The 23,588-nt window shown below is 60.8% G+C and overlaps 1 protein-coding gene across 2 annotated transcripts in view; it reads right to left on the bottom strand.

Moving 5' to 3' along the window:
* ubxn1 (UBX domain protein 1) overlaps positions 1-23,292 on the bottom strand; it is a 57,895-nt gene extending 34,603 nt beyond the window's left edge. Inside the window, exons 1-7 of one of the 2 annotated variants that reach the window (XM_041181962.1) lie at positions 23,016-23,292; positions 21,734-21,831; positions 20,401-20,454; positions 17,625-17,740; positions 9,552-9,618; positions 6,662-6,853; positions 5,687-5,738 (exon numbers count right to left, since the gene is read on the bottom strand). In XM_041181962.1, the coding sequence (XP_041037896.1) occupies positions 5,687-5,738; positions 6,662-6,853; positions 9,552-9,618; positions 17,625-17,740; positions 20,401-20,454; positions 21,734-21,792 (540 nt within the window). In that variant the 5' untranslated portion in view covers positions 21,793-21,831; positions 23,016-23,292. The remainder of the gene's footprint in view (positions 1-5,686; positions 5,739-6,661; positions 6,854-9,551; positions 9,619-17,624; positions 17,741-20,400; positions 20,455-21,733; positions 21,832-23,015) is intronic. The other variant, XM_041181963.1, reaches the window with a different exon arrangement.
* Positions 23,293-23,588: the final 296 nt, after the last annotated feature.

The following is a 23,588-nucleotide window of genomic DNA, read 5'->3' as shown; positions in this document are numbered from 1 at the left end:
CACACACCCTCACAACCTGCCCGTGGGCACACATACATCCACCCTCACAACCTGCCTGTGGGCAGACACACACTCCCTCACAACCTGTTTGTGGGCACACACACACCCACCCTCAGAACCTGCCTGTGGGCACACACCCACCCTCACAACCTGCCTGTGGGCACACACCCACCCTCACAACGTGCCAGTGGTGATACACACACACACACCCTCACAACCTGCCTGTGGGCACACACCCACCCTCACAACCTGCCTGTGGGCACACACCCACCCTCACAACCTGCCTGTGGGCACACACCCACCCTCACAACCTGCCTGTGGGCACACACCCACCCTCACAACCTGCCTGTGGGCACACACCCACCCTCACAACCTACCCGCGGGCACACACACCCTCACAAGCTGCCTTTGGGCACACACACACCCTCACAATCAGCCCTTGGGCACACACACACCCTCACAACCTGCCTGTGGGCACACACACACACTCACAACCTGCCTGTGGGCACACACAGACCCTCACAACCTGCCCGTGGGCACACACACACCCTCACAATCTGCCCTTGGGCACACACACACCCTCACAAACTGCCCGTGGGCACATACACACCCTCACAACCGGCCCGTGGGCACATACACACCCTCACAACCTGCCCGTGGTGACCCACACACCCACCCTCACAACCTGCCTGTGGGCGCACACACCCACCCTCATAACCTGCCTGTGGGCACACATACCCACCTTCACAACCTGCCTGTGGGCACACACACTCATCCTCACAACCTGCCTGTGGGCACACACACCCTCACAACCTGCCCGTGGGCACACACACACCCTCACAATCTGCCCTTGGGCACACACACATCCACCCTCACAACCTGCTTGTGGGCACACACCCACCCTCAGAAACTGCCTGTGGGCACACACCCACCCTCACAACCTGCCTGTGGGCACACACGCACCCTCACAACCTGCCTGTGGGCACACACACACCCTCAAAACCTGTCTGTGGGCACACACACACACTCAAAACTTGTCTGTGGGCACACACACACCCTCACAACCTGCCTGTGGGCACACACACACCCTCACAACCTGCCTGTGGGCACACACACACCCTCACAACCTGCCTGTGGGCACACACACACCCTCACAACCTGCCAGTGGGCACACACACACCCTCACAACCTGCCAGTGGGCACACACACACCCTCACAACCTGCCAGTGGGCACACACACACCCTCACAACCTGCCCGTGGGCCCACACACACCCTCACAACCTGCCAGTGGTGATACACACACACACCCTCACAACCTGCCTGTGGGCACACACACACACCCTCACAACCTGCCCGTGGGCACACACACACACACCCTCACAACCTGCCTGGGGGCACACACACACACCCTCACAACCTGCCTGTGGGCACACACACACACACCCTCACAACCTGCCTGTGGGCACACACACACCCTCACAACCTGCCTGTGGGCACACATCCACCCTCACAACCTGCCCTTGGGCACACACACACACTCACAACCTGCCCATGGGCACACACACACTCACAACCTGCCTGTGGGCACACACACCCACCCTCACAACCTGCCCGTAGACACACACCGACCCTCACAACCTGCCTGTGGGCACACACCCACCCTCACAACCTGCCTGTGGGCACACACACACCCTCACAACCTGCCCGTGGTGACACACCCACCCTCACAACCTGCCCTTGGGCACACACACACCCTCACAACCTGCCCGTGGTGACACACCCACCCTCACAACCTGCCCGTAGACACACACCCACCCTCACAACCTGCCTGTGGGCACACACACCCTCACAACCTGCCTGTGGGCACACACACACCCTCACAACCTGCCCGTGGTGACACACCCACCCTCACAACCTGCCCTTGGGCACACACACACCCTCACAACCTGCCCGTGGTGACACACCCACCCTCACAACCTGCCTGTGGGCACACACACACCCACCCTCATAACCTGCCTGTGGGCACACACACACCCACCCTCACAACCTGCCTGTGGGCACACACACACCCACCCTCATAACCTGCTTGTGGGCACACACACACCCACCCTCACAACCTGCCTGTGGGCACGCACACACCCACCCTCATAACCTGCCTGTGGTCACACATCCACCCTCACAACCTGCCTGTGGGCACACATACACCCACCCTCACAACCTGCCTGTGGGCACACACACCCTCACAACCTGCCTGTGGGCACACACCCACCCTCACAACCTGCCTGTGGGCACACACACACCCACCCTCATAACCTGCCTGTGGGCACACACACACCCACCCTCATAACCTGCCTGTGGTCACACATCCACCCTCACAACCTGCCTGTGGGCACACACACACCCACCCTCACAACCTGCCTGTGGGCACACACACCCTCACAACCTGCCTGTGGGCACACACCCACCCTCATAACCTGCCTGTGGGCACACACACACCCACCCTCACAACCTGCCTGTGGGCACACACACACCCTCACAACCTGCCTGTGGGCACACACACACCCTCACAACCTGCCTGTGGTCACACACACCCACCCTCACATCTTGCCTGTGGGCACACACACCCTCACAACCTGCCCGTGGGCACACACACATCCACCCTCACAACCTGCTTGCGGGCACACACACACCCACCCTCAGAACCTGCCTGTGGGCACACACCCACCTTCAGAACCTGCCTGTGGGCACACACCCACCTTCAGAACCTTCCTGTGGGCACACACCCACCTTCAGAACCTGCCTGTGGGCACACACCCACCCTCAGAACCTGCCTGTGGGCACACACCCACCCTCACAACCGGCCTGTGGGCACACACACCCACCCTCACAACCTACCCGCGGGCACACACACACCCTCACAAGCTGCCTTTGGGCACACACACACCCTCACAATCTGCCCTTGGGCACACACACACCCTCACAACCTGCCTGTGGGCACACACACACCCTCACAACCTGTCTGTGGGCACACACACACACTCACAACCTGCCAGTGGGCACCCACACCCACCCTCACAAGCTACCCGCGGGCACACACACCCTCACAACCTGCCTGTGGGCACACACACACCCACCCTCACAACCTGCCTGTGGGCAAACACACACCCACCCTCACAACCTGCTTGTGGGCACACACATACCCACCCTCACAACCTGCCTGTGGGCACACACACACCCTCACAATCTGCCCTTGGGCACACACACCCTCACAACCTGCCTGTGGGCACACACCCACCCTCATAACCTGCCTGTGGGCACACACATACCCACCCTCACAACCTGCCTGTGGGCACACACACACCCTCACAACCTGCCTGTGGGCACACACACACCCTCACAACCTGCCTGTGGTCACACACACACCCTCACAACCTGCCCGTGGGCACACACACACCCTCACAACCTGCCTGTGCGCACACACCCACCCTCACAACTTGCCCGTGGGCACACACACACACCCTCACAACCTTCCTGTGGGCACACACACACACCCTCACAACCTGCCTGTGGGCACACACACACACCCTCACAACCTGCCCGTGGGCACACACACCCTCATAACCTGCCTGTGGGCACACACACAACCACCCTCACAACTTGCCTGTGGGCACACCCACACACACCCTCACAATCTGCCTGTGGGCACACACACACCCACCCTCACAATCTGCCTGTGGGCACACACACACCCACCCTCACAACCTGCCTGTGGGCACGCACACACTCCCTCACAACCTGCCTGTGGGCACGCACACACACCCTCACAACCTTCCCTTTGGGCACACACCCACCCTCATAACCTGCCTGTGGGCACACACACACACCCTCACAACCTGACCGTGGGCACACACACACACCCTCACAACTTGCCTGTGGGCACACACACACCCACCCTCACAACCTGCCTGTGGGCACACACACACCCACCCTCACAACTTGCCTATGGGCACACACACACCCACCCTCACAACCTGCCTGTGGGCACACACACACCCACCCTCACAACCTGCCTGTGGGCACACACACACCCACCTTCACAACCTGCCTGTGGGCACACACACACCCACCCTCACAACCTGCCTGTGGTCACACACACACCCTCACAACCTGTCTGTGGGCACACACACACACTCACAACCTGCCAGTGGGCACCCACACCCACCCTCACAAGCTACCCGCGGGCACACACACCCTCACAACCTGCCTGTGGGCACACACACACCCACCCTCACAACCTGCCTGTGGGCAAACACACACCCACCCTCACAACCTGCTTGTGGGCACACACATACCCACCCTCACAACCTGCCTGTGGGCACACACACACCCTCACAATCTGCCCTTGGGCACACACACCCTCACAACCTGCCTGTGGGCACACACCCACCCTCATAACCTGCCTGTGGGCACACACATACCCACCCTCACAACCTGCCTGTGGGCACACACACACCCTCACAACCTGCCTGTGGGCACACACACACCCTCACAACCTGCCTGTGGTCACACACACACCCTCACAACCTGCCCGTGGGCACACACACACCCTCACAACCTGCCTGTGCGCACACACCCACCCTCACAACTTGCCCGTGGGCACACACACACACCCTCACAACCTTCCTGTGGGCACACACACACACCCTCACAACCTGCCTGTGGGCACACACACACACCCTCACAACCTGCCCGTGGGCACACACACCCTCATAACCTGCCTGTGGGCACACACACAACCACCCTCACAACTTGCCTGTGGGCACACCCACACACACCCTCACAATCTGCCTGTGGGCACACACACACCCACCCTCACAATCTGCCTGTGGGCACACACACACCCACCCTCACAACTTGCCTGTGGGCACGCACACACTCCCTCACAACCTGCCTGTGGGCACGCACACACACCCTCACAACCTTCCCTTTGGGCACACACCCACCCTCATAACCTGCCTGTGGGCACACACACACACCCTCACAACCTGACCGTGGGCACACACACACACCCTCACAACTTGCCTGTGGGCACACACACACCCACCCTCACAACCTGCCTGTGGGCACACACACACCCACCCTCACAACTTGCCTATGGGCACACACACACCCACCCTCACAACCTGCCTGTGGGCACACACACACCCACCCTCACAACCTGCCTGTGGGCACACACACACCCACCTTCACAACCTGCCTGTGGGCACACACACACCCACCCTCACAACCTGCCTGTGGTCACACACACACTCTCACAACCTGTCTGTGGGCACAGTTGCACCCACACACACATACACTCATACCACCCAGACACAAATGTGTAATGCTCTGAAGGTCCCTAGCTCTGCACTTACTTGGTCTCAGCCACAGTGCTGTTACCTATGGTCTCAACAGCCTTAGCTTAGAGAGTGTCCCCAAGGCGAAACCCCATTCAGGAGCTCAATCTGACATCACGCAAGTCTGGCTGTGATGCCGTCCATGGCCAAATAGCCTAGCAACACACACTGCCCTGGCTGGCACATGCAGAACAGCCAGTGGCGGAGGAATGAGAGGGTTTCCTGTGCTCGAGGGACCACCCACCCAGAAGATCCAAACCAGAGCAGGAAATGAAGCTGTGATGATTACCTTCAGGGCTCTCTCTGCCTTGTCTCTCTCAATCTTCTCTCGAACTCTCTGCCTGGGAGAGATAAAACATCAGACTTTGCAGCAGCAGACATCACTTCACTGATCCATCTCTGAACTCCATACAGAATCACACTGCCGAGAGGGGGTCCATTCAGCCCATCGTGCCGGTGCTGGCTCTTTTTGAAAGATCTACCCAATCAGTCCCACTCCCCCTCCCCGCTCTCTCTCTCCCCCCCAACAGCCCTGCAAATTTCTCCTTTTCAAGGTTTTATCCAATTCCCCCTTTTGGAAGTTCCTCTCGAATCTGCTTCACTCTCTCACACTCACCCCAGAAACTGCAGCGGACCCTGAGCGTGGTTGTAGTTGTCGAGTTAAAACAAAGGGGCCATTGCAATGCTGTGGCTTGGAGCTCGTGAGGAATGGATTTGAAGGCTTTTGTTGACAGACCCAGCACAGGAGGCTGGTGTCCAATCGCTCTGGCTGCTAACCCAGGCCCCCCGAGGTCCAAGGAGAGGACCTGAAACGCTGCACTGCGCCTCCGGCCAAGTTATCAATGGGAAGGAACCCCCCCCCCCCAACCACCCCCAGCACCCCCTAACTGGAACGCACCCACCCCCCACCAGCCAACCGCAACCCGCCCCACACATACCACCACCCACACCAAACTACATGGGAACAGCCCCCACTGGAACAGCCGCATTTAAACCCCTCCCCAGCCGCCCCCGAACCCCTACCCCATTCAAATGGCTGCAGACCACCCCCCCGCCGCCCACCACTCCCCCCCCACTGGAATAGTCGTATACCCACCCCCACCCTCACCCCATCACCAGAACAGCCACCACACGATGCAATGCACACACCCCATCCCCACCCCGCGAACTGAAATGGACTCCCGGCAATGGGTGGGCCCCGGTCCTGCCCCCCCCACCTCCCCCACAGCGGAAACCCACTTCCAGCTTTGTGCTGGGTTTTTACTTGGCTCTGATGTCCTCCAGTTTCTCCTTCCTCCTCTCCTCAGCGATCTTCCTCATCTCCTCCTCCTGCAGCTTCTGCCGGATCAGCGACAGCTCCTGGCCCTGCTTCCGCCGCTGCTTCTCCCGGTCAATCTCGTCTTTCTTCTCTCTCTCCTCTCGCTCCAACTGCCGCTGCCTCATCAACTCTTCCAGCCTGCAGAGGGAGAGGGTCGGGGGGGGCGGGAGAGGGTCAGGGGGGGGCGGGAGAGGGTCAGGGGGGGGCGGGAGAGGGTCAGGGGGGCGGGAGAGGGTCAGGGGGAGGCGGGAGAGGGTCAGGGGGGGGGGGCGGGAGAGGGTCAGGGGGGCGGGAGAGGGTCAGGGGGGTCAGGAGAGGGTCAGGGGGGGCGGGAGAGGGTCAGGGGGGGTGGGAGAGGGTCAGGGGGAGGCGGGAGAGGGTCAGGGGGGGCGGGAGAGGGTCGGGGGGGGCGGGAGAGGGTCAGGGGGGGGCGGGAGAGGGTCAGGGGGGGCGGGAGAGGGTCAGGGGGGCGGGAGAGGGTCAGGGGGAGGCGGGAGAGGGTCAGGGGGGGGGGCGGGAGAGGGTCAGGGGGGCGGGAGAGGGTCAGGGGGAGGTGGGAGAGGGTCAGGGGGAGGCGGGAGAGGGTCAGGGGGGGCGAGAGAGGGTCAGGGGGAGGCGGGAGAGGGTCGGGGGGGCGGGAGAGGGTCGGGGGGGGCGGGAGAGGGTCGGGGGGGGGGCAGGAGAGGGTCAAGGGGGGCGGGAGAGGGTCGGGGGGGGCGGGAGAGGGTCAGGGGGGCGGGAGAGGGTCAGGGGGGCGGGAGAGGGTCAGGGGGGTCGGGAGAGGGTCAGGGGGAGGCGGAAGAGGGTCAGGGGGGTCGGGAGAGGGTCAGGGGGGTCGGGAGAGGGTCAGGGGGAGGCGGGAGAGGGTCAGGGGGGGCCGGAGAGGGTCGGGGGGGCGGGAGAGGGTCAGGGGGGGTGGGAGAGGGTCGGGGGGGGCGGGAGAGGGTCAGGGGGGTCGGGAGAGGGTCAGGGGGGCGGGAGAGGGTCAGGGGGGCGGGAGAGGGTCAGGGGGGTCGGGAGAGGGTCAGGGGGAGGCGGGAGAGGGTCAGGGGGGTCGGGAGAGGGTCAGGGGGGTCGGGAGAAGGTCAGGGCACATTCCACATGTTAAGCGGCTGAATAAGCAAGAGGTCACTTTCAATGCTCTGACGTGTGTGCACCACAGCCCCTCTCCCAGTTCCCATCCCTCCTCTCCCCTCCCCTCCCTCTTTCCCATGTGCCCCCTCTCCTTCCCCATCTCCCCTTACCATTGTCCTCCCCTCCCCATCCACTCCTCCCCCGCCCATCCCCTTTCCCACAGTGTTGTGACGTAGGAAACTCAGCAGCCCATTTGCGCACAGCAAGATCCCACAAACAGCAACGCGACGATGACCCAGATCATCCGTTTTTAGTGATGTTGGGTGAGGGATAAATATCGGCCCCAGGACACCGGGGAGAACTCCCCCCTGCTCTTCTCCCAATAGTGGCCATGGGATCTTTTACCCCCACCCGAGAGGGCAGACGGGGCCTGGGTTTAATGTCTCACCTGACGGGCGGCGCTGCAGAATTGGCGTAGGTCACGTGCGCGGGCGGAGTGAAACCTGAGACCACACCCCACCAGCACACTAGCTGGGGATGGCAATTGGGCACGCCACCTTATCTTCAGGAAGCAGAGGCTCACTCCCTACCTTGCAGAAAGGTGGCAAAGAGAGACTTTCCACTCGGACCCTACCCCCCAGCCCAGCGTGGGCAAACGTCAAGACACCAAAGGCGACTTCCCAAACGCTCCGAGACCGGGTCTGTTTGGGAGGAGGGTCCGATGCTGTCGTTTCACTCTGACTGGGGAACAGGCCCCACCGCTTCCAGAGGCTGCGTTCACGCCAATGTGACACAAGAATTTCACAGCCGTTCATTTGAAAACTCCAGCTCCCTGCCTGAGCCCTTTAAGAGCGGGTGCTAAACAGCTCAACTGTCTGCGCGCAGCCTAGTTCCAGAGCTCAGCCAGAGATCCAGGGACATGAGATACACCGAATGATTAGAAAGGGAGGCAAACGGTTGACATTTAGTGCAAGTGGAACCGTGAATTAAATTGGGGAAGTGTTGGTGCAACTGTACAGGGTGTTGGTGAGACCCCACCTGGAGTACTGCGCACAGTTGGGTCTCCTTATTTAAGGAGGAACAGACTCGCACTGGAGGCCGTTCAGAGAAGGTTCACTCGGCTGATTCCTGGGATGAAGGGGGTTTGTCTCATGAGGAAAGGTTGAGCAGGTTGGGCCCTGTACCCATTGGAGTTTAGAAGAATGAGGGGTGATCTTATTGAAACATATCAGATCCTGAGTGGGGGGGGTTATGACAGGGTGGAGGCTGAGAGGATGTTTGCCCCTCGTGGGGGTATCTAGAACGAGGAGGGGGGCACAGTTTCAGAATAAGGGGTCTCCTACTGAAGACGGAGATGAGGAGGAATTTCCTCTCTCAGAGGGTGGTCAGTCTGTGGAATTCTCGCCTCCCCCACCCAGAGAGCAGGGGAGGCTGGGTCACTGAATATATTCAAGGCCGAGTTAGACAGATTTTTGATCGACGAGGGGGTCGAGGGTTATGGGGGGACAGACAGGAAAGTGGGGTTAAGGCCACAATCAGATCAGCCACCATTATGGAATGGAGTAGGAGGTGACTCGAGGGGCTGAATGGTCTACGCCTGCTCCTAATTCTTGTGTTGTGACATCCCAACAGGGAATGGTGACCCTCCCCTGCACAGAAACTGGGTTTTGGGGGGGGTACCACAGTGCCCCCAACTCTCTCCCAACACCGTGCCACTTAAATCACCAAACGCGCTGAGGGGGGAGGGGGGAGGGCTGCTTACCTCTTGAGCTGCTCCTTCTTCTCCTCCTCTGATAGCGCTGCGTTATGTTGGATTTGGTTGGAATTTTCTGTCGGAAAGGATTCAAGCAGACGTTTAATGGAGACAGGCTTCACAGAGGGGCTGCTGTAAAAGAAGGGACGATGCGGGCGAAGGGAGGGCCAATCAATGACAGGTTACACGTGCCTAAGGACTGACCCAGATCGTGCGCCAGAACATTTCAGATGCCCCTAAAACACACACCCAAAGCACAGAGTGTAGGATCAGGAGTAGGCCATTCACCCCTTCCAGCGTGTTCCATTATTCAATACCACTGATCGGAGCCATAACTCCATTTACAACCCTCCCCCCAAAGAAATCATTTACATCCACCAGAGACGGAAGGTGGGGCCTAGGTTTAATATCTCAACCCAAAGAGGCGCCTCCAGTGCCCGCATCTCAGCGCTGACCCGCCGACAGTGCGGCGCTCCCTCAGTACTGACACTCCGACAGTGCGGCGCTCCCTCAGCACTGACCCTCCGAAAGTGCGGCGCTCCCTCAGCACTGACCCTCCAACAGTGCGGCGCTCCCTCAGCACTGACCCTCCCACAGTGCGGCGCTCCCTCAGCACTGACCCTCCCACAGTGCGGCGCTCCCTCAGCACTGACCCTCCCACAGTGCGGCGCTCCCTCAGCACTGACCCTCCGACAGTGCGGCGCTCCCTCAGCACTGACCCTCCCACAGTGCGGCTCTCCCTCAGTACTGACCCTCCCACAGTGCGGCGCTCCCTCAGTACTGACCCTCCCACAGTGCGGCGCTCCCTCAGCACTGACCCTCCCACAGTGCGGCGCTCCCTCAGCACTGACCCTCCCACAGTGCGGCGCTCCCTCAGCACTGACCCTCCGACAGTGCGGCGCTCCCTCAGCACTGACCCTCCGACAGTGCGGCACTCCCTCAGCACTGACCCTCCCACAGTGCGGCGTTCCCTCAGTACTGACCCTCCAACAGTGCAGTGCTCCCTCAGTACTGACCCTCCGACTGTGCGGCACTCCCTCAGCGCTGACCCTCCGACAGTGCGGCGCGCCCTCAGCACTGACCCTCCGACAGTGCGGCACTCCCTCAGCACTGACCCTCCGACAGTGTGGTTCTCTCTCAGTAACACTGACCCTCCAATAGTGCGGCGCACCCTCAGCACTGAACCTCCGACAGTGCGGCGCTCCCTCAGCGCTGACCCTCCCACAGTGCGGCGCTCCCTCAGTGCTGACCCTCCGACAGTGCGGCGCTCCCTCAGCGCTGACCCTCCGACAGTGCGGCGCTCCCTCAGCGCTGACCCTCCGACAGTGCGGCGTTCCCTCAGCACTGAACCTCCGACAGTGCGGCGCTCCCTCAGCACTGACCCTCCGACAGTGCGGCGCTCCCTCAGCACTGACCCTCCGACAGTGCGGCACTCCCTCAGTACTGACCCTCCAACAGTGCAGTGCTCCCTCAGTACTGACCCTCCGACTGTGCGGCACTCCCTCAGCGCTGACCCTCCGACAGTGCGGCGCTCCCTCAGCACCGACCCTCCGACAGTGCGGCGCTCCCTCAGCACTGACCCTCCGACAGTGTGGTGCACCCTCAGTACTGACCCTCCCACAGTGCGGCGCTCCCTCAGCACTGACCCTCCGACAGTGCGGCGCTCCCTCAGCACTGACCCTCCGACTGTGCCGCGCTCCCTCAGCACTGACCCTCCAACAGTGCGGCACTCCCTCAGCGCTGACCCTCCGACAGTGCGGCGCTCCCTCAGCACTGACCCTCCGACAGTGCGGCACTCCCTCAGCACTGACCCTCCCACAGTGCGGCGTTCCCTCAGTACTGACCCTCCAACAGTGCAGTGCTCCCTCAGTACTAACCCTCCGACTGAGCGGCACTCCCTCAGCGCTGACCCTCCGACAGTGCGGCGCTCCCTCAGCACCGACCCTCCGACAGTGCGGCGCTCCCTCAGCACTGACCCTCCGACAGTGTGGTGCACCCTCAGTACTGACCCTCCCACAGTGCGGCGCTCCCTCAGCACTGACCCTCCGACAGTGCGGCGCTCCCTCAGCACTCACCCTCCGACTGTGCGGCGCTCCCTCAGCACTGACCCTCTGACAGTGCGGCACTCCCTCAGCGCTGACCCTCCGACAGTGCGGCGCTCCCTCAGCACTGACCCTCCCACAGTGCGGCGTTCCCTCAGCACTGACCCTCCGACAGTGCGGCGCTCCCTCAGCACTGACCCTCCGACAGTGCGGCGCTCCCTCAGCACTGACCCTCCGACAGTGCGGCGCTCCCTCAGCACCGACCCTCCGACAGTGCGGCGCTCCCTCAGCACTGACCCTCCGACAGTGTGGTGCACCCTCAGTACTGACCCTCCCACAGTGCGGCGCTCCCTCAGCACTGACCCTCCGACAGTGCGGCGCTCCCTCAGCACTGACCCTCCGACTGTGCCGCGCTCCCTCAGCACTGACCCTCCAACAGTGCGGCACTCCCTCAGCGCTGACCCTCCGACAGTGCGGCGCTCCCTCAGCACTGACCCTCCGACAGTGCGGCACTCCCTCAGCACTGACCCTCCCACAGTGCGGCGTTCCCTCAGTACTGACCCTCCAACAGTGCAGTGCTCCCTCAGTACTAACCCTCCGACTGAGCGGCACTCCCTCAGCGCTGACCCTCCGACAGTGCGGCGCTCCCTCAGCACCGACCCTCCGACAGTGCGGCGCTCCCTCAGCACTGACCCTCCGACAGTGTGGTGCACCCTCAGTACTGACCCTCCCACAGTGCGGCGCTCCCTCAGCACTGACCCTCCGACAGTGCGGCGCTCCCTCAGCACTGACCCTCCGACTGTGCGGCGCTCCCTCAGCACTGACCCTCTGACAGTGCGGCACTCCCTCAGCGCTGACCCTCCGACAGTGCGGCGCTCCCTCAGCACTGACCCTCCCACAGTGCGGCGTTCCCTCAGCACTGACCCTCCGACAGTGCGGCGCTCCCTCAGCACTGTCCCTCCGACAGTGCGGCGCTCCCTCAGCACTGACCCTCCGACAGTGCGGCACTCCCTCAGCGCTGACCCTCCCACAGTGCGGCGCTCCCTCAGCGCTGACCCTCCGACAGTGCGGCACTCCCTCAGCACTGACCCTCCCACAGTGCGGCGTTCCCTCAGTACTGACCCTCCAACAGTGCAGTGCTCCCTCAGTACTGACCCTCCGACTGTGCGGCACTCCCTCAGCGCTGACCCTCCGACAGTGCGGCGCTCCCTCAGCACTGACCCTCCGACAGTGCGGCACTCCCTCAGCACTGACCCTCCGACAGTGTGGTTCTCTCTCAGTAACACTGACCCTCCAATAGTGCGGCGCTCCTTCAGCACTGAACCTCCGACAGTGCGGCGCTCCCTCAGTACTGACCCTCCGACAGTGCGGCGCTCCCTCAGCGCTGACCCTCCGACAGTGCGGCGCTCCCTCAGCACTGAACCTCCGACAGTGCGGCGCTCCCTCAGCACTGACCCTCCGACAGTGCGGCGCTCCCTCAGCACTGACCCTCCGACAGTGCGGCACTCCCTCAGCACTGACCCTCCCACAGTGCGGCGTTCCCTCAGTACTGACCCTCCAACAGTGCAGTGCTTCCTCAGTACTGACCCTCCGACTGTGCGGCACTCCCTCAGCGCTGACCCTCCGACAGTGCGGCGCTCCCTCAGCACCGACCCTCCGACAGTGCGGCGCTCCCTCAGCACTGACCCTCCGACAGTGTGGTGCACCCTCAGTACTGACCCTCCCACAGTGCGGCGCTCCCTCAGCACTGACCCTCCGACAGTGCGGCGCTCCCTCAGCACTGACCCTCCGACTGTGCCGCGCTCCCTCAGCACTGACCCTCCGACAGTGCGGCACTCCCTCAGCGCTGACCCTCCGACAGTGCGGCGCTCCCTCAGTTCTGACCCTCCGACAGTGCGGCGCTCCCTCAGCACTGACCCTCCCACAGTGCGGCGCTCCCTCAGCACTGACCCTCCGACAGTGCGGCGCTCCCTCAGCACTGACCCTCCGACAGTGCGGCGCTCCCTCAGCACTGACCCTCCGACAGTGCGGCGCTCCCTCAGCACTGACCCTCCGACAGTGCGGCGCTCCCTCAGCACTGACCCTCCGACAGTGCGGCGCTCCCTCAGCACTGACCCTCCGACAGTGCGGCACTCCCTCAGCGCTGACCCTCCCACAGTGCGGCGCTCCCTCAGCACTGACCCTCCGACAGTCCGGCACTCCCTCAGCACTGACCCTCCCACAGTGCGGCGTTCCCTCAGTACTGACCCTCCAACAGTGCAGTGCTCCCTCAGTACTGACCCTCCGACTGTGCGGCACTCCCTCAGCGCTGACCCTCCGACAGTGCGGCGCTCCCTCAGCACTGACCCTCCGACAGTGCGGCACTCCCTCAGCACTGACCCTCCGACAGTGTGGTTCTCTCTCAGTAACACTGACCCTCCAATAGTGCGGCGCTCCCTCAGCACTGAACCTCCGACAGTGCGGCGCTCCCTCAGCGCTGACCCTCCCACAGTGCGGCGCTCCCTCAGTACTGACCCTCCCACAGTGCGGCGCTCCCTCAGCGCTGACCCTCCGACAGTGCGGCACTCCCTCAGCACTGACCCTCCCACAGTGCGGCGTTCCCTCAGTACTGACCCTCCAACAGTGCAGTGCTCCCTCAGTACTGACCCTCCGACTGTGCGGCACTCCCTCAGGGCTGACCCTCCGACAGTGCGGCGCTCCCTCAGCACTGACCCTCCGACAGTGCGGCACTCCCTCAGCACTGACCCTCCGACAGTGTGGTTCTCTCTCAGTAACACTGACCCTCCAATAGTGCGGCGCTCCCTCAGCACTGAACCTCCGACAGTGCGGCGCTCCCTCAGCGCTGACCCTCCCACAGTGCGGCGCTCCCTCAGTACTGACCCTCCGACAGTGCGGCGCTCCCTCAGCGCTGACCCTCCGACAGTGCGGCGCTCCCTCAGCACTGAACCTCCGACAGTGCGGCGCTCCCTCAGCACTGACCCTCCGACAGTGCGGCGCTCCCTCAGCACTGACCCTCCGACAGTGCGGCACTCCCTCAGCACTGACCCTCCCACAGTGCGGCGTTCCCTCAGTACTGACCCTCCAACAGTGCAGTGCTCCCTCAGTACTGACCCTCCGACTGTGCGGCACTCCCTCAGCGCTGACCCTCCGACAGTGCGGCGCTCCCTCAGCACCGACCCTCCGACAGTGCGGCGCTCCCTCAGCACTGACCCTCCGACAGTGTGGTGCACCCTCAGTACTGACCCTCCCACAGTGCGGCGCTCCCTCAGCACTGACCCTCCGACAGTGCGGCGCTCCCTCAGCACTGACCCTCCGACTGTGCCGCGCTCCCTCAGCACTGACCCTCCGACAGTGCGGCACTCCCTCAGCGCTGACCCTCCGACAGTGCGGCGCTCCCTCAGCACTGACCCTCCGACAGTGCGGCGCTCCCTCAGCACTGACCCTCCGACAGTGCGGCGCTCCCTCAGCACTGACCCTCCGACAGTGCGGCGCTCCCTCAGCACTGAACCTCCGACAGTGCGGCGCTCCCTCAGCACTGAACCTCCGACAGTGCGGCGTTCCCTCAGCACTGACCCTCCGACAGTGCGGCACTCCCTCAGCACTGACCCTCCGACAGTGCGGCACTCCCTCAGCCCTGACCCTCCCACAGTGCGGCGTTCCCTCAGTACTGACCCTCCAACAGTGCAGTGCTCCCTCAGTACTAACCCTCCGACTGTGCGGCACTCCCTCAGCGCTGACCCTCCGACAGTGCGGCGCTCCCTCAGCACCGACCCTCCGACAGTGCGGCGCTCCCTCAGCACTGACCCTCCGACAGTGTGGTGCACCCTCAGTACTGACCCTCCCACAGTGCGGCGCTCCCTCAGCACTGACCCTCCGACAGTGCGGCGCTCCCTCAGCACTGACCCTCCGACTGTGCGGCGCTCCCTCAGCGCTGACCCTCCGACAGTGCGGCACTCCCTCAGCGCTGACCCTCCGACAGTGCGGCGCTCCCTCAGCACTGACCCTCCCACAGTGCGGCGCTCCCTCAGCACTGACCCTCCGACAGTGCGGCGCTCCCTCAGCACTGACCCTCCGACAGTGCGGCGCTCCCTCAGCACTGACCCTCCGACAGTGCGGCACTCCCTCAGCGCTGACCCTCCCACAGTGCGGCGCTCCCTCAGCACTGAACCTCCGACAGTGCGGCGCTCCCTCAGCGCTGACCCTCCCACAGTGCGGCGCTCCCTCAGCCCCGACCCTCCAACAGTGCGGCGCTCCCTCAGCACTGACCCTCCGACAGTGTGGTGCACCCTCAGTACTGACCCTCCCACAGTGCGGCGCTCCCTCAGCACTGACCCTCCGACAGTGCGGCGCTCCCTCAGCACTGACCCTACGACTGTGCCGCGCTCCCTCAGCACTGACCCTCCGACCGTGCGGCACTCCCTCAGCGCTGACCCTCCGACAGTGCGGCGCTCCCTCAGCGCTGACCCTCCGACAGTGCGGCGCTCCCTCAGCACTGACCCTCCGACAGTGCGGCGCTCCCTCAGCACTGAACCTCCGACAGTGCGGCGCTCCCTCAGCACTGACCCTCCGACAGTGCGGCGCTCCCTCAGCACTGACCCTCCGACAGTGCGGCACTCCCTCAGCACTGACCCTCCCACAGTGCGGCGTTCCCTCAGTACTGACCCTCCAACAGTGCAGTGCTCCCTCAGTACTGACCCTCCGACTGTGCGGCACTCCCTCAGAGCTGACCCTCCGACAGTGCGGCGCTCCCTCAGCACCGACCCTCCGACAGTGCGGCGCTCCCTCAGCACTGACCCTCCGACAGTGTGGTGCACCCTCAGTACTGACCCTCCCACAGTGCGGCGCTCCCTCTGCACTGACCCTCAGTGCGGCGCTCCCTCAGCACTGACCCTCCGACTGTGTGGCGCTCCCTCAGCACTGACCCTCCGACAGTGCGGCACTCCCTCAGCGCTGACCCTCCGACAGTGCGGCGCTCCCTCAGCACTGACCCTCCGACAGTGCAGCGCTCCCTCAGCACTGACCCTCCCACAGTGCGGCGCTCCCTCAGCACTGACCCTCCGACAGTGCGGCACTCCCTCAGCACTGACCCTCCGACTGTGCGGCGCTCCCTCAGCACTGACCCTCCGACAGTGCGGCACTCCCTCAGCGCTGACCCTCCGACAGTGCGGCGCTCCCTCAGCACTGACCCTCCCGACAGTGCGGCGCTCCCTCAGCACTGACCCTCCGACAGTGCGGCGCAACCTCAGTAGGGCAGGCGAGTGGGCCGGGGGAGGGCAGGAGACTGAGACACTGCACACACAAGGCTGAGTGAGGGATCGAGCCCCCTTCACCACAGCTGATCCCTTACCCAACAACCCATGGCCCGCCATCTTGAAATTTGCAACTGACCACCCCCATCCTCTCTCTCCCCCTCCCCAGGCTTCACAGATTTGTGGGGCAGAATGTTCCAGGTTTCCACACCCCTTTCTCTACAGGCGCAGTCGACGCAGATTCAATTATCATTTTTGAAGGGAATTAGAGAAAGATCTGTCAGAGAATGGTCACTGCACAGGCCATTCTGCCCGTCAGGTCTGTGCCAGCTCTCTGAACGAGCCCTTCATCATGTGCTATTTCCACACCATGTCCCCATCAGCTTGCACATTCTTCCCTTGCAGATAATGGTCCAATTCCCCTCTGACAGCCTCAATTGACCCTGCCTCCCCCACACTCGGGCAGTGCATTCCAGGTCCTCACCGCTCGCTGAGTGCAAACGTTTCTCCTCATGTCGCCATTGCTTCTTTTCCAAACTACCTCTGAGTGCTGCCCTCCGGTTCTCAGCACCTTGCCAACGGGAACAGTCTCTCCCTATCCACTCTGTCTGATCCCTCATAGTCCTGAGCAACTCTACGAAACATGAGGGAAGTGTGGGGGATGCTGGGGGCAAGAGCAGGGGGGTGGGGGGGGGAGTGTGACGAATTGGATCTTTCACAGAGCTGACACAGACTCGGCCCTGCGACCAAACCACAGGCAATACCAAAATCCCAGCGGCTTTTCCACTTGCCTTCGAAGCTCATCTCGGCAGCTCCCAGTTCGGATTTCTCTGTTGTTCCCAGGACGTCTCCCTGAGGCGCCACGTATGGTTCGTCCAGATTGGGGTCGTCTTCGTGTTCGATTAGCCTGAAAAAGCAAATATGCAGATTGGGGCCACTCGCCAGATCCAACAGCCATCGCCTCAGCTCCCCTCACTCACTCACCTACATCAGCAACTTAAAACCCTCAACGTCTTCTAGTCCCTCCAAGGCAACCCCTCCCTATCTCTGTAACCTCCTCCAGCCCCTACAACCCTCCCTATCTCTGTAACCTCCTCCAGCCCCTACAACCCTCCCTATCTCTGTAACCTCCTCCAGCCCCTACAACCCTCCCTATCTCTGTAACCTCCTCCAGCCCCTACAACCCTCCCTATCTCTGTAACCTCCTCCAGCCCCTACAACCCTCCCTATCTCTGTAACCTCCTCCACTCCTACAACCCTCCCTATCTCTGTAACCTCCTCCAGCCCCTACAACCCTCCCTATCTCTGTAACCTCCTCCAGCCCCTACACCCCTCCCTATCTCTGTAACCTCCTCCAGCCCCTACACCCCTCCCTATCTCTGTAACCTCCTCCAGCCCCTACATCCCTCCCTATCACTGTAACCTCCTCCACCCCTACACCCCTCCCTCTCTCCGTAACCTCCTCCAGCCCCTACAACCCTAACTCTGTAACCTCCTCCAGCCCCTACACCCCTCCCTATCTCTGTAACCTCCTCCAGCCCCTACAACCCTCCCTATCTCTGTAACCTCCTCCAGCCCCTACAACCCTCCCTAACTCTGTAACCTCCTCCAGCCCCTACAACCCTCCCTATCTCTGGAATCTCCTCCAGCCCCTACACCCCTCCCTATCTCTGTAACCTCCTCCAGCCCCTACAACCCTCCCTATCTCTGTAACCTCCTCTAGCCTCTCCACCCCTCCCTATCTCTGTAACCTCCTCCAGCCCCTACAAATCTCTATCCATCTCTGTAACCTCCTCCAGCCTCTACAACCGTCCGAGATCTCTGCGCTCCGCTAACTCCAGCCTCTTGACCATCCCCCGATTCCCATCGCTCCACCATTGGCGGCCGTGTCTTCAGCTGCCTGGGGACCCTAAGCTCTGGAATTCCCTTCCTAAACTTTTCTGCCTCTCTCTCTCTCCATTTAGACACTCCTTAAAACTGGCTGCTTTGACCAAGCTCCTCATCACCTTGAACAGCAGAACAGGCCGAGTGGCCTACTCCTGCTCCTAATTCATATGTTCATGGAGACTTTCTGTCTCTCTGGAATGTATCTTTGCTGAGTATTCTGTAATATCTCTGTATCTTTGCCACTGCCTCGCGACTGACCTATCCCTTAACCTAATTACCTGGTTCGCTTGAGCCAGCTCTGTCTTCACGCCCCCATAATCAACCTTATTTAAGTTTAAAACACTAGTCTTAATCCACTCTTCTCCCCAATCAAACTGAATGTGAAATTCAATCATATTATGATCTCTGCTACCGAGGGGCGCCTTCACTATGAGGTCATTAATGAACCCTGTCTCACTGCACATTGCCAGATCCAATATCTCTGTTTGGTGCTAAAACATGCTGGGCTAAGAAACTGTTCAGAAAACACTCTACGAACTCATCATCCAGGCTGCCTTCGCCAATCTGATTCATCCAATCTATATGTCGATTAAAATCACCATGATTATCACCATTCCATTCTCATAAGCCCCCTTTATTTCTTGCTGCATAGCCCGTCCAACAGTGCGGTTACTATTGATTTACCCTGTCTGATTTACTCTCCTGTGAAATACCTTGGAGACGTTTTGCTTTGGTGGCTGCCTGTTGGATTATTGGTGGATCAATGCAGTGCTCGCACAGCGCGGACCCTCCCACAGCACGGACCCTCCGACAGTGCAGCGCTCCGTCAGTGCTGACCCTCCGACAGTGCGGCACTCCCTCAGTACTGACCCTCCGACAGTGCAGCACTCCTTCAGTACTGACCCTCCGACAGTGCGGCGCTCCCTCAGTGCTGACCCTCCGACAGTGCGGCGCTCCCTCAGTGCTGACCCTCCGACAGTGCGGCGCTCCCTCACTACTGACCCTCCGACAGTGCGGCGCTCCCTCATTACTGACCCTCCGACAGTGCGGCGCTACCTCACCACTGACCCTCCGACAGTGCGGCGCTCCCTCACTACTGACCCTCCGACAGTGCGGCGCTCCCTCACTACTGACCCTCCGACAGTGCGGCGCTCCCTCACTACTGACCCTCCCACAGTGCGGCGCTCCCTCACTACTGACCCTCCCACAGTGCGGCGCTCCCTCACTACTGACCCTCCCACAGTGCGGCGCTCCCTCACTACTGACCCTCCGACAGTGCGGCGCTCCCTCAGTACTGACCCTCTGACAGTGCGGCTCTCCCTCAGTACTGACCCTCCGACAGTGCGGCTCTCCCTCAGTACTGACCCTCCGACAGTGCGGTGCTCCCTCAGTCCCTTCTCAGTTCTGATAGTGAAGTGCTTCCTCAGTACTGGCACAGGATATGCCATCTTCAGTTATGGGACTTAAGACTCTGGATTGGGAATCGAACCCACAACCTTCACATGCAAGATGCGAGTGTGCTACCCACTGAGCCATGGTTTGTACAGTAAGGTGTGCTTGCGCTAGGCCTCTAACAGCATTGGGCTACCCCACAGCAGCCACACTGATGCTCTCCTGCAGTCTTGCATTCTCCTTTCTAACCAACATTAATCGCTTAACTGAAGTAGAACATTTCCATACCAGTCCATGGCTTTTTCAATCCCTTGATGTCCAGACAGCGCCAAAGCCTTCTCTCTAGAAAGAAAAGAGTAAATTAATTTGAAACAGAACATGGATTTGACCCCTCCCTTCCATCAATGTCAGTCATTTCTGAACTTGATCCCAGTTTCGACACCTTTGTTTTCCCAATCTAAACACTCACCTGATAATTCCCTTTCAGCAACCTTTCCAAATCCCTACATGTCCTCACTCCCTCCGCATCTCTGTAAACACCCCCAGCCCATACAAACCTCCCTATCTCTGTAACCTCTTCCAGCCCCTACAACCCTATCTCTGTAACCTCCTCCAGCCCATACAACTCTCCCTATCTCTGTAACCTCCTCCAGTCCCTACACCCCTCCCTATCTCTGTAACCTCCTCCAACCCTACAATCCTCCCTATCTCTGTAACCTCCTCCAGCCCCTACAGCCCTCCTTATCATTGTAACCTCCTCCAGCACCTACAACCCTCCCTATCTCTGTAACCTCCTCCAGCTCCTACACCCCTCCCTATCTCTGTAACCTCCTCCAGCTCCAACACCCCTCCCTATCTCTGTAACCTCCTCCAGCCCATACAACCCTCCCTATCTCTGTAACCTCCTCCAGTTCCTACAACCCTCCAAGATCTCTGTAACCTCCTCCAACCCTACAACCCTCCCTATCTCTGTAACCTCCTCCAACCCTACAACCCTCCCTATCTCTGTAACCTCCTCCAGCCCCTACACCCCTCCCTATCATTGTAACCTCCTCCAGCCGCTACACCCCTCCCTATCTCTGTAACCTCCTCCAGCCCCTACAACCCTCCGAGATTTCTGGGCTCCTCCAATTCTGGCCTCTTGACCATCCCCCGATTCCCCATCGCTCCACCATTGGCGGCCGTGCCTTCAGCTGCCTGGGGCCCTGAGCTCTGGAATTCCCACCCTAAACCTTTCACTCTCTCGGTCCTCCTTTAAGATGCTCCTCTAAACCGACCTCTTGGACAGAAGCTTTGTTTGCCTGTCCATAACATGAGAGTAGGGGTCAAATTTTATCTGAGTTACGCTCCCATGTAGCACCATGGGGACGTTTTTCTTCGTCATATCGTCCTTGTGTTGAACGCTCGCAGCTCAGGGAGAGCAGCCTGTCTTTACAGGAGGGGTGTTTCCCCATCAGCAGTCCGGCAGGTGTGGGCTTGAGCTCACGGCTTGGGCCAGACAAGCAGTAGAGTTCAACACCAAGTGAGCTGTTGGGGCTAAGCAGCTAAAACGCACCTTCCTTTCTAGGCGAAACGAGACCACTAGGATCGAGGCCCTCTCCCCTCCCCGGTCGATACTCACGCTCTGTTCCGGGAGAATCCCATCTCCATCATCATCTCCAAGGCTGTCATTTCAGCCATCGCCTTCGGTTCGGGAAAGAAAAAAATCCGGCAAATATTCTGGGAAGCAGAAACAACGGTGACAGCTTAAACATTAAGGTCAGGGGGCTGCAATGGTCCAGGTTCATAGATTCACCCAGCAGAGGAAGAGGCCATTCAGCCCATCAAGCCTGTGCTGGCCCTTTGAAAGATTTATACAATCAGTCCCACTACCCACTCCCCCTCCCCGCTCTCTCTCCCCCACAGTCCTGCAAATTTCTCCTTTTCGAGTATTTATCCAATTCCCCCCTTTTGAAAGTTCCTATTGAATCTGCTTCCACCGCCCTTTCAGGCAGCACCTTCCAGATCACAACAACTCGCTGTGTAAAAAAAAACATTCTCCTCATCTCCCCCTCTGGCTCTATTACCGATTCTCTTCAATCTGTGTCCCTCTGGTTACCGACCCTCCTGCCACTGGAAACACTTTCTCCTTATTCACTCTATCCAAACCCTTCCTGATGTTGAACGCCTCGATTCAATCTCCCCCTTAACCTTCTCTGCTCTAAAGGAGAAACAATCCCAGCTCCTCCCGGTCTCTGCCCTCAGTCCAGCATTTTCTCTCCCCAAAGGGGTGTGTGTGAAGCCTTTCTCCTCCCCTTCCCCAGCAGGAGGGAGAACACAAGAGGCTCGCCTGCCACAGGATCATGGCACAGGAGGAGGCCATTCAGCCCATCAAGAGTGTGTGTCAGTTGTCGCAAAGAGCAATTTATTCAGTCGCATGCTGCCTACTCTTTCCCCGATGGCCCTGAATCTTTTTTCTCCTTCAAGTATTCGGAGGGGCTGGGGGCAGGGAGGGGGCGGAGGGGTTGGGGGCTGTCAGTGCAAAATGTAAGGGTCATCTTCAGAAATAATCCCTGCAAATGTTAAGATTATGAGGGGAATTCAATTGCTGGAATCAATTTTACAGCCACAACAAGGGCTGATTTGCATGTTGGGGGCTCTCAGTGATTGTGAACTTCCCCCCTGGGTGGGGGAAAAAAAAAGGACCCAAGATGAGGATAAATCAGCTGTTCCTATTGGAGATAATTCCCATTTCTGCACCAGGGAAATGGCTGTGAATGATCAGAAATGCTTTCCAATCGTGGGGACAATTTGGCCCGAGAGCCTGGGCTCTCCCTTTTTATGTGGCTGTACTCCTGCTGTTCAATACCCCCAACCCCAACCCCCTTCCCCACCATGGGGAAAAAGCAATGGCTCGGGCCTACCTGCAGCACTGAAGCCTCGGTCTTTCCTGAGCCCCGCGGCCGGGTCGAGGTGCGCCTTAGGCGGGCGTGATTTTCAGATATCTCCCGGGGTCAGCAGAAATGCTGGGGGTGGATTCATAACTCGGTGAGGGGAGGGTGTGAGGGACGCTGAGGGTGTTGCGGGGGTTTTTATTTTATCGGATCTTGCTTTCGCCGCTGAAAACGGCAGCCGCTCTCCCCTCACCACCCAGCAGAAGCGGCACCGCCGACTGTCAATCACCGGGGGAGGAGGGCGGGGCTAGGGCCCCCCCACCCCACCACGGGCCGGGGAGGGGTGGGGGCGGGGTGGGGGGAGCAGGTAGCCCTGTCAATCAACGGATTGGGCGTGGTCTCCACCGGCACCGGCACCGGCGCCGCCTGTCATTCACAGAGCAAGGGGCGGGGCTAGGGACCCAAGGGCGGGACCAGGTTTTTGCTGTCCATCGAATCAGTGGGCGTGGTCTTCCATTCAATCAGACCTGTCAATCAGCTGGGAGCGGGCGGGGCTATAGACCCCGGGTGGGCAGGAGCGATTGGTGCTGTCAGTCAAAGCAG

This window comes from Carcharodon carcharias, assembly GCF_017639515.1.
Source record: "Carcharodon carcharias isolate sCarCar2 chromosome 37 unlocalized genomic scaffold, sCarCar2.pri SUPER_37_unloc_11, whole genome shotgun sequence".
In the NCBI taxonomy this organism is placed as follows: domain Eukaryota; kingdom Metazoa; phylum Chordata; class Chondrichthyes; order Lamniformes; family Lamnidae; genus Carcharodon; species Carcharodon carcharias.
Note: the sequence above shows the minus strand (reverse complement) of the source record. Positions and strands in the feature narration are given on the sequence as shown.